Genomic DNA, 11,913 nt, shown 5'->3' on the forward strand with positions numbered 1-11,913 from the left:
AGTTATTTGGGGGAAATTACTAGCTGCTTTATTTCTACACTGTAATATACAGTAAATCTCACTTTGAAGTAAAACCCCACCCAAATCTTATTACTCTCTGCACAAGTAACATCTGCCCCACCTGCAGTGCACATGGTTTTGTAAGGGACAATGTGCAGTTCCATTATAAACAATCCCGATCCAAGTAGATTAAATCAAACTAGATTAGCATTGATAGAATAGGGTGTGGGGCACTGTCTGCTGAGCGACCTTGCTGAGCGCTGTACAATCGCTCAGAATGCTCAGCAAACTCGCTGCCTGTGTAGGCCCCATTAGCCTTTAATGGACTTATTTAAAAGTTAATTTCAGTAATTATAATTTATAAGTAACAATACTTGCTTGGCAGGTTGTGGAGTTGGAGCAATATGGGAATATTCTATCCATTGAGGCATTGTAGCACCTCAAATATCAAACAACAATTGCAAGTGGGATAATGTGCAAGAACCTAATTGAATCCGATTGGCTCTCCTTGTGTACGCTTTAGCTCAGCATTAGTGTGCCATCGGCGCAGAGATGCATTTTAAACTCTACACCCTGGGGCACTCCATATTGAAAACAGTTGGAATTGGTATAAGGTCTCTCCAGTCTCTGAAAGCAAATAAACCTGGCTCAAACTCTGTATTGTATCTGGAGGCCAATGCGTCTTATTTTTGTGTCCTGTTGGGAACAGTATGAAGGATTGTTTTTTAATATGGGGTCTAATATGATTTTTTCGTTCATGTGGAGGCCAATAATTCCCCCCCCCCCCGTTTTATGGCCAATATGTGGGTGGTCTCTTCATGTTATACTTCTTCATTTAACCCATGGTTGTATAAATACTGAGCATGTTGCTTATTTGTTTTTACCTTCACTTGCTTTCTCTTGAAATACATTTCACTCATCATTCACTCATTATTTTTGGTACTTGTTTCCTAGCACGGCCACACCGATTTGCATCGGGGTGATTGTGTCGGAAAAATCGCGTCAATGTGAACGACCTGATTTTTACATTGAATCAAATGTGAATAGGGCCCCTGGGACCCTATTTTACATTGGATTCAATGTAAAGTATTCCCCAGACCCCCAATTTTACCCCCTCAACGCCACCCCACGATTGACGCGAACCCGAAGCGTGGCGAGCGTAGCGAGCCCGCGAGGGGCGGCGGTGCGCATCCTCCGACCTTTTCATACCGCTACTATCCACGTCGGCGTGGAGTTGAGAATATAAAGTGTGGCGAGCGCAGTGAGCCACCGAGACCGAAGCGTGGCGCGCGTATAACTTAACACTTTATATTTTCAACTCCACGCCGACGTGGATAGTAGGGGTATGAAAAGGTTGGAGGACACGCACCGCCGCCCCTCGCGGGCTCTCTGCACTCGCCACGCTTCGGGTTGGCGGCAATCGTGGGGTGACGCTCACAATGGGTTTGCGTAACCCATGACGGGGCCATATACAATGTTAAATGGGTCATATTGGCCCATTTCACATTGTTTCCTATGTAAAATGGACTTAATCAAGTCCATCTCATTTTGTGCCATTATTATGGCACAAGACCGACGCGATGCTCCCGATTTCAATGTTAAAAATATTTTAACATTAAAGCCTATGGCAAAATCGGGGGCATCGCGTCGGGGGCCATGTTAATGCACGCGACCGACGCGATGCCCCCGATTTTGCCTTTGCCGGCAAAATGGACCTGATTTCAAAGGAAATCGGGTCCATCGCGGGCATCGTGTACCTTAACTTAAAAAAATTTGGTTGGTGTGTGGTGCGCTATCAGCAGCTGCTGGCACTGGGTTTGTCAAGCCCAAATATATAGGAAACAAAAAAGAAGAAAGTTGTGCCAGCGCTGGCTGTTTTAAGACAAATACAGTACACGGTTCTCAAAAGTATAACAATTTATTAATAACATCAATTAGAATAAGTATTAAAAGAAGTAAAAAAGGTAAATCACTCTAGTGGTGTAGTTAATGATACACAATTTTGAGCTAGCTATCACGGGGATAATCAGATTTGAATTTAAGCCTTTAGCTTAGGGTGAGTTCAATTGTGAAAAACAATGTGAATAGGCCTATTCACATTGTTTTTCACAATTGAACTCACCCTTAAGGCCCCCATACACTAGGGCGACTTGTCCTTAGGACAAGTCGCCCCCGACTTCCCCCTGAGCTTCCCCGGCTGCTGATTAGATTGGCACTTGATGTGCCATTTTTTACATGTGATAAATCGTCTTGATTTATCACATGTAAAAAACTCGGGGAGCAGGGAGGGGGGGGGGGGGCTACAGAGCAGGGCTGCTGGTGGGAGCAGGGGGGGCTGGGGACACTGCAGGGGACACAGGCGGCATAGAGCCGGGCAGAGGGAGCCGGGAGCTGTCAGTGCTAGAAAAAAAAAGCCTATACAATGAATGGGCAGCCTGTGATTGGCTGAGCGCTCTCTCAGCCAATTGCTGACTGGCTCAGAGAGCGCTCAGCCAATCACAGGCCGCCCATTCATTGTATGGGCTTTTTTTTTTTATTCAGTACTGACAGCTCCCGGCTCCCCCTGCCCGGCTCTATGCCACCTGTGTCCCCCGCAGCGTCCCCAGTCCCCCCTGCTCCCTCCACCGCCGCGCCGCCCCACTAGGTCCCAAGTCGGGTGGTCGGACGTGCAGCAGGTCCGACCACCCGACGCAGATCCGATGCGCACGGGACCGCGCATCGGATCTGAGGGGACATCAAAACTAGCCGATTTTGGTCCGATTTTGGCCAGATCCGACTGATCTGGCCGAAATCGGACCAAAATCGGCTAGTGTATGGGGGCCTTAAGCTAAAAGCTTAAATTCAAATCTGATTATCCCCGTGATAGCTAGCTCAAAATTGTGTATCATTAACTACACCACTAGAGTGATTTACCTTTTTTACTTCTTTTAATACTTATTGTAATTGATGTTATTAATAAATTGTTATACTTTTGAGAACCGTGTACTGTATTTGTCTTAAAACAGCCAGCGCTGGCACAACTTTCTTCTTTTTTGTGTACCTTAACTTAAAGGCACACAATGGCCACGATTGTGGCCGTGCTAGGAAACAAGTACCTTTTTTTTTTATAGTCAGATCTAACCTCTATCACTAAATACGAGTGGTGTGCAATGCATCATGGTCATCTGAACCATGGTCAAACCACTGAATTATATAAACGTTAGGAAACTAATTCCTTCTTAAATGAACAAAACCATGTGCACTGCAGGTGGGGCAGATGTAACATGTGCAGAGAGAATTAGATTTGGGTGAGTTATTTTTATTCTGTGCAGGGAAAATACTGGCTGCTTTATTTTTACACTGTAATATAGATCTCACTCTGGGACAGATGTACTTAGCTTGAAAAGTGATAAAATGGAGAGTGATAAACCACATGCCAATCAGCTCCTAACTGTCATGTTAGTCTGTGTTTGAAAAATGACAGGTGGGTGCTGATTGGCATGTGGTTTACCACTCTCCATTTTATCACTTTTCAAGATTAGTACATCTGGCCCACCCAAATCGAAATCTAAAAAGTAGACAAAGCCAGTGTCCTCCAACTATACTCTGACCATCCAGTACAGGGTCCCCACCTGCTGAAAGACCTCCATCTGACTCACACTCTGACACCCAGTGTTTCCTCTCTTCCCTTTCAAACAACCCACTGCCCCCCATAAGGAATCCCCTCCAGCCCAGTGTCCCCCTCATATCTATTTCCTCCCAACACACACACACACACACACACACACACACACACACACACACACACACACACACACACCACTTTCCTGCTCTCTATCTATTTGTTCTGCATTCTATTCTGTCATCCCTCTTTTCTATTCTGACCCCAACATGCCCCCCCTCATTTTGGAGGATTGCTGGGGGGCCCTTTCAAATATGTTGCTATGGGGCCCACAAAAGTCTAGTTACACTCAGGCCCGGCGCCAGGGGGAGTCAAAGGGGACAGCTGACCCGGGCCCTGATGATTTGAGGGGCCCCACAGCCATCCACTCCCCCCCTGCTCAGCCGTCCCACAGCTTTGATCCCCGCAGTGTCTTGACTTGCAGCCTGCTCAATGGGGGTGGAGCTACACTGGGCTCAATGGGGCGGGGCTACAGGGCACTCACACAGATGCTGCTGCTGCCTGAGGAGGAAGAGAGGCTGCTGCACTTCCAGGAACTTCCAAGCAGGGATGCCCAGCCAGTAAGACTGCACCCTGCTGGTGTTTCTGAGGTAAGTGGTGTGTGTGCATATATGTGGGGTGGGTTATGGTTAGGGGGTGGAGGGAGGTAAGGGTTAGGTATCAGCCTACCAGGGTCGGCACAAGTGAGGAGAATCAGGATTAGGCTGCGGGGGGGGGGGGGGGTTATGGAGCATGTTGTGTAATAGAGCACAGGCCGGGGCATGAGGGAGTGCATAAGTATGATAAGTATGATGAGTATGTATAAGTATGAGAGCAAGAGCCGCGTGGAGGGAGCGCATCAGTGTGAGAGTGCAGGCTGCAGGGTGAGGGAGTGCGTCAGCGTGATAGAGCACACGCCGTGGGGTGAGGGAGTGCATCAGTGTGATATAGTGCAGGCTGCGGGGTGAGGGTGTGCGTCAGTGTGATAGAGCGCAGGCTGCAGGGTAAGGGAGTGTGTCAGAGTTATAGAACGCAGGACACAGGGTGAGGGCGTGCGCCAGTTTGCTAAAGCGCAGAGCGCGGGGTGAGAGAGTGCGTCAGTGTGATAGAACACAGGCCTTGGGCGAGGGAGTGCGTCAGTATGCTAAAGCGCAGACCGCGTTGTGAGGGAGCATGTCAATTGATAGAGCGCAGGGTGAGGGAGCGCGTCAGTGTGCTAAAGCGCAGACCGTGGGGTGAGGGAGTACATCAGAGTGAGATAGCACACCACTCCAGTAATGGGCATGTGTCAGTGTGATAGAGCGCAGGCTGCAGGGTGAGGGAGTGCATCCGTGTGATAGAGCGCAGGCTGCAGGGTAAGGGAGTGTGTCAGAGTGATAGAGTGCAGGCTGCAGGGTGAGGGAGTGCATCCATGTGATGGAGCGCAGGCTGCAGGGTGAGGGAGTGTGTCAGTGTGATAGAGCGCAGGCTGCAGGGTGAGGGAGTGCATCCATGTGATAGAGTGCAGGCTGCAGGGTGAGGGAATGAATCCATGTGATAGAGCGCAGGCTGCAGGTTGAGGGAGTGCATCCCTGTGATAGAGTGCAGGCTGCAGGGTGAGGGAATGAATCCATGTGATAGAGCGCAGGCTGCAGGGTGAGGGAGAGCGTCAGTGTGATATAGTGCAGGCTGCAGGGTAAGGGAGTGTGTCAGTGTGATAGAGCGCAGGGTGAGGGAGTGCATCCATGTGATAGAGCACAGGCTGCAGGGTAAGGGAGTGCGTCAGTGTGATAGAGCGCAGGCTGCATGGTGAGGGAGTGCATCCGTGTGATAGAGCGCAGGCTGCAGGGTAAGGGAGTGTGTCAGAGTGATAGAGCGCAGGACACAGGGTGAGGGAGTGCACCAGTTTGCTAAAGCGCAGAACACGGGGTGAGGAAGTGCGTCAGTGTGATAGAGCGCAGGCTGCAGGGTAAGGGAGCGTGTCAGAGTGATAGAGCGCTGGACACAGGGTGAGGGAGTGCGCCAGTTTGCTAAAGCGCAGAGCACGGGGTGAGAGAGTGCGTCAGGGTGATAGAACACAGGCCTTGGGCGAGGGAGTGTGTCAGTATGCTAAAGCGCAGACCGCGTTGTGAGGGAGCATGTCAATTGATAGAGCGCAGGGTGAGGGAGCGCGTCAGTGTGCTAAAGCGCAGACCGTGGGGTGAGGGAGTACATCAGAGTGAGATAGCACACCACTCCAGTAATGGGCATGCGCTTCCAGTTTTTGTCCCAGCAAAAGGGGTGATAGTGTTTGAAATTTTCTATTGCCGGCCCTGATTACAGTATATCCCAGATACAGACCTCAGCAGTTACATCGGTACATGCATAATAAGCATTAGAAGCATTACAAACTACAATAGTTTACAATTGAGTGTTACCAGCCATTAAACACTGACACTTTATTGTTCTACTGTATGCCCAGACACCTGGAAAGAAATGCAGTCATGTTAAGAGGGGTATTTAAAAGGTTTCCCTGGTGTTCAGGTCATATTTTGCTGCAGAAAATAATAAATGCTGAGAATTCTCCGAGGTCAGGAGGTAGACATTACTAATATCTTAGTACACCTGAAGAATGAGTTCTGTAGTTGCTTAGCATCCAATGCTCTGGTTTCCTGGGCTGCAAACTCGATTTATCAGCAAAAAATGATGCTCCTGAATAGATGCTGACAATTCTCCCAGGCTGTGTGACCAGTGTACCCGACCTCAGACTCAAATGAAGACATATTCCTAAAGTCACAGGTAAGTGCTTCTGCCATAGGGTGTTACTGCCTATAATAATATTAATTTGATAAGTGGCCAATTTTAGGTTTGTGACATGGCCAAACCCAACCTTGGGCCATATTCTCTAAGCTTCAAAAGTGATAACTTGGAGAGTGATAAACAGCCAGCCAATCAGCTCCTGCCTGACATTTTTCAAACACAGTCTGTGACATGAAAAATTTAGATATCCAAGAGAGGATATCAAAAAAGTCTCCCGGGTGGGGCACAGCCTTCTAGAAAGAGTGGGTAACTGTTAATACAAACTTTATTTGATTAAAACATGACCCTAAAATTGGGTCAGACGAGGACAGAAGACAAAGACAAACAAATAACACTTATAACGATATGCGAGAGAAAGTAGTGAAATATGATTTCCTCTTGATAGTTATGTCAATGGATTTGAGGGGGAGATAATCCCTCCAGATATCAGTAACTATATATAGGAATACTTTGTTAGGAAATCCTATTAGACAATAAACACCTCAAATACCAATGTATATATTCAATTTGTCTCAATAAGCATCAAAAATTATATTACGGTAATGTTCCCTGTGGTAATAATAGTATCACAGCCCCGTTTCACCAGAGTATGAATAGTATAGCAGTATAGGCAGAGTTGGAGAATACCCGAGTTTGAATTTGCTAAAGGAGTCGCTGCTGCCTGTGCATGTGACAAATGCCAGTGAATGCACAGTTGAGCGGACCCCAAGAGCGTCACAGGTATCAGAATATAGATGAGGGAGTTTCTGCTGTTTCCAGGGGTGACCTGCCTGGCTCTGTTATACAAACGACAGCGCAGAGTCGGGTCCCGGGTCCCCTAGAAATGAGAGAACCCTGAGTAGGTATAGGTAGTAAGTATAGAGTACTCCTTCACTCTATCCCTGGTGTATGCTGCTGTCCTCTGTGTACAGAGCTGGCTGTAGTGAACAGAGGTTGAGCGATACCACCCGGGTGGTGAGGTGTCGAAAAAAGTGTAGTTTGCACATAGATAGGTATTAATACGATTACCAAGGTCTCCTCCTGTTGTCAGGTAAGTGACATTGCAGGTGGATTGACACTCAGGATCTTATCGTTTGCCGCTGGAATGCTGTGCGAAAAAAGTAGAGCCAGAGCGAAGTTTTAAGAGAGGGTGGGGGTGGGACCCTAACTTGGACGTGATATTAGACAGTTTTCATACAGGCATACTCTTATGGTCAGTTTCATTTACTATAAGCAAATATTAGCTCTGCCACACTGTAATGCTTAAAACTAAAAGATGAGTTGGCTGTCAAGTCTATTCTTCCTTAATAAGTGGGAATTGAAATCACAGCAAGAGAATAGTTTATTGAGCTTAATGGTCATCGGTGATCCGCTAATTGTATACAATGCACCGTTTTTTAGTTAACAGCGACAGTTTGGTTCCACGTTGGATACGTTAGTGCTACAATAATTTCACTAATATAGGTATTATGGTAGTGAAAGCTGAGACAGGTGTATTGCAACTCACAATTCTGATTTAAGCTAAATATTACTACTCTAGTGCTGTTAAGGATAGCAGTTTGGTAAGGCAATAGATGTGTATACTGCTGCAATTATCTGTTAAGCACAATTATTTAAATGGTGCCACAAGGGCTGATACACTCACGGACAGGACCCCACGGTGGCCGTTTTGCAGGTAATGTAGAGGTCTTATGCGCTGTATCCAGATGGAGTGAGAGCGCCTGTGGCAGCAAGGATGCAGCTGCCGGTAAGGGAGAGATGTCCTCTGTGGAGTGTAAATGCCGGAGTCCCAGTGCTATGTGTCCGACGGGAGCCGGCACTGTCTGCTCAGGAGTGGTAAAGTCTGTGTGCCGGAGTCGCGCTGTCAAGCGCGCTGTGTGTCCGACGGGAGCCGGCACTGTCTGCTCAGGAGTGATTAAGTCTGTGTGCCGGGGTCGCGATGTCAAGCGCTGGGTGTTTAAGCGGGAGTGGGCGCACGGTAGTCTGGATGTTAGGAACCGTGCCGTATAGGTCCTGGGACAAAAAGTCTCTGTTTTGCGTCGTGGAAGCCGGCAGTGTGCTCAACAGTGAGCCGCCGGTTAGGGGCGTCTGGAGTGTGTCGATCGTCAGCTACGTGTGCTGTCCAGGTCGGTCGGCTTGCAGGGAAGCTGGATGACAAATGAATGAGGCGGTGAGGGTCCCGCTCGTGCACAGCGGGAACCAGGAACCGAGACGTACGTTTCACCGTTTAGGCTTTCTCAATCGGGTTTCTAGTGTGTCTGGCCGTTCATTATTTCAATGGTTTGTGGCCAATCCTCAATAGGAACAGGTGAGGGATGGGAGGGGTTTGGGACGATGGGAAACCTGTGTGCAATGAGGTTTAAGTGCGCGTTGGGACAGGTGAATGAAAGACTCATACAGAATGTGATTTAGGTAGACATTACTAATATCTTAGTACACCTGAAGAATGAGTTCTGTAGTTGCTTAGCATCTAATGCTCTGGTTTCCTGGGCTGCAAACTCGATTTATCAGCAAAAAATGATGCTCCTGAATAGATTGCTGACAATTCTCCCAGGCTGTGTGACCAGTGTACCCGACCTCAGACTCAAATGAAGACATATTCCTAAAGTCACAGGTAAGTGCTTCTGCCATAGGGTGTTACTGCCTATAATAAGATTAATTTGATAAGTGGCCAATTTTAGGTTTGTGACATGGCCAAACCCAACCTTGGGCCAGATTCTCTAAGCTTCAAAAGTGATAACTTGGAGAGTGATAAACAGCCAGCCAATCAGCTCCTGCCTGACATTTTTCAAACACAGTCTGTGACATGGCAGGTAGGAGCTGATTGGCTGGCTATTTATCACTCTCCATTTTATCACTTTTGAAGCTTAGAGAATCTGGCCCTTTATCTTTTACTATAAGTAGAAATACATATAGTTCATAGACTAAATGTAACTCAGCAAAGCTGCTCTAACAGCCTACAAGTTATACCACAGTACCTGGCAAAAAGAAGGTAGCCGCAGGGTTTGGGCTGGAAATGTCACATCAGATTGTTCACTTCACATTCGGTTGTTTTTAGACATATATCCTTTTTGAAATATAAATTATAATTAATGTAATAGAGATAATAACTAGTTTCAGAACTAAAACATTTTAAAAAGGGTCTTTCCACAAAGCACTGACAATTACCAGCATTTTTTAGAATGAGAAAAAACTGTATTTTTCCAATTTATGTGAACATTTATTCATAGAGACCCATGTGTTTTCCATATGCCACACTGGAGCACTAGGGGTGCACAAAGGAGATGTTCTAGTTATACATGGTATATCTATCTATATATATGTATGTATGTGTGTAGCAGGATAGGGTCAAGCTCTTGACGTTGCTGAAAGACTCTTGGGTCTGTCTAATTCCTTTCAAGTCCTATGAGTGCTGGTCCCCATCCTGCTACTACATACTGTGTGTCTAACACACAGGTCAGGGAACCTAGGCCATTACCCTCTTATGCTGTTTTTTGTGAGTGCCGATCAGAATTGTTTGGATATATACAGGGCCGGAATATAATGAGGGCACAGGGGGTCAGTACTCCTGGGCCCCCTGTGATTGGCTAATTATAGAGTTCTAGTTATTTCCCTCACTTTGATGTCACCAAACCTGTGAATACATTCTGCATAAATATTCTGCAGAAAAAAAAACTGTTTTTTTTTTTTCTCTTTCTCAGACTTGCTCAAAGTATCTACCAAGATCTATCATCGAGCCGCTCGAAACCACTGCAAACTATAATGTCCATAGCAATAGAATCAGCGTTTTATATTGTCTTGGTGGCATGTGGACTCTTGGGTAACACACTGGTTCTTGTGACGGTACTAAGCAACATGGTAGAGCACAAAATGATGCCAGCTTCCGATCTGATACTGGCCAACCTGACCGTCATTCTCCTCCTACTGTCCCTCTTCAGAAATGTTTTAGTTGTCACCTTACAGACTGGTATAGACATATTATTCTCCACATTCTGGTGTAAGGTCTTTATGTTCGTATGGACTCTTCTGAGGTCTATGAGTGTCTGGGGAACATTTTCCATCAGTGTGTACCACTATATTAGCATCAAGAACTCTTATTTAAAACTGAGGAGAAATGCTTTCTGGACCACAGTCAAAGCCCTAGCTGCATTGTGGATATTTAACTTCTTGTATTACATACCAGCTCTGTTGTATTCAGCCCGTGGGAAGTCCAACGTGACCTTTTCAGTGCAGTTAATAAGCACCAGTACCAGGCCTCTGCTGGGCTGTGTATGGGACTTCCCCAGTGTTAATTCCAACCTTTTATTTGTCACTGCATCACTGGTCATACATGAAGCCATTCCTGTCATACTTATGCTAAGTACCAACATAAGTACCCTATATGCCCTTCAACAGCACTCCAAAACCATATCGGCCCAAAAATCCATCAACCGCATGGCATCTGAGCGCAAAGCAGCCTTGGTGATCACCACCTTGGTGGTACTGTTTGTTATCTGCTGGGGCACCAACATTTTGGCAACCAACTTCTACAACTTTACCAAAGGCTCATCTTCTACATTGTTCCTTCTGACCATGGCAAACTTTGGAGCGTATATCTTCATGGGTTTCAGCCCCCTTGTCTTGCTGATCGGGCACAGCAAGTTGCGCAGGAAGTTGATTAGACTACTTTGTAGACCATGGAAACATCAAGTTGGTCAGGGCGGATGCTCACCAAAATGTCGAAGGAATGTTGCTATTGGTAAGATTTTAACCTAGGCCACATGTCACCATGGCCCTTATTCTGATTGAGTCGGATGGCTCCGAATGCGGATGGACGGCCGATGGTTGGTGTTTGCGCATGTCCGAATATGGCGTAAATTCTGTACAGAAAACGATCAGTTGGAACAATCCGAACAGGGGGTGGAAAGGGGCGTGAAGGGCTGTTTGGGATCATTACCATATGCGTACGCCCCGCATTTCATAGGCGTTCCCAGGAAACCGCTGGGCGTACGTATGGTAATCCGCCCGTGATGCACGTTTGGGGGGCGGACATATGACATAGCCGGATGCCAGCTGCCCGCCCATATACCTGGTTTTGCACTGAGAAATGCCCTAATGGTCTGGAGCACTCGGTGCTGCCTGACCACTCGGTCCAGCATTCGATGGTCGGCGACCATCGAAAGATGGGGGAGGCGTTGGAGGAGGTGTTCACATGAAAAATCCACTCGCGGTCCATTCGGTCGGCTTCTTACCGCATTGGGACGGTGTGAGCGATCCGTATGGAAGGCGGGGCTAGGAACACTCGGTTCCGTCCGAAAATATGCATCTGACCGATTCAGCTAGAATAAGGGCCCATGTGACATGAGAGTATCCCGTAGCAACTATGATTCATATAATATATTGACTAATAAAATAAAGCTATTAATTTATGTGGTATACAGAAGGATTTCAAATGTAATATCAAATAGCACGTTACCTATTTATTATACTTTATTATACTTTATGCAAGAACGGCTTATCATTTTAAATAATGTAAC

The 11,913-nt window shown here is 46.8% G+C and overlaps 1 protein-coding gene across 1 annotated transcript; it reads left to right on the top strand.

Moving 5' to 3' along the window:
* The first annotated feature begins 10,121 nt into the window (after positions 1-10,121).
* On the top strand, positions 10,122-11,220 carry LOC146042176 (olfactory receptor class A-like protein 4). Its single transcript, XM_083162101.1, has one exon. It carries the CDS (start codon positions 10,160-10,162, stop codon positions 11,150-11,152), a length of 993 nt encoding a protein of 330 aa, XP_083018227.1. The 5' UTR covers positions 10,122-10,159; the 3' UTR covers positions 11,153-11,220.
* The last annotated feature ends 693 nt before the right edge of the window (positions 11,221-11,913 follow it).

Source organism: Crinia signifera, chromosome 19 (genome assembly GCF_055691185.1).
Source record: "Crinia signifera chromosome 19, ASM5569118v1, whole genome shotgun sequence".
NCBI lineage: Eukaryota > Metazoa > Chordata > Amphibia > Anura > Myobatrachidae > Crinia > Crinia signifera.

What these genes read in the sequence shown, in the direction of transcription:
- LOC146042176 (XM_083162101.1), top strand. Translation starts at nt 10,160, where the DNA reads ATGTCCATAGCAATAGAATCAGCGTTTTATATTGTCTTGGTGGCATGT.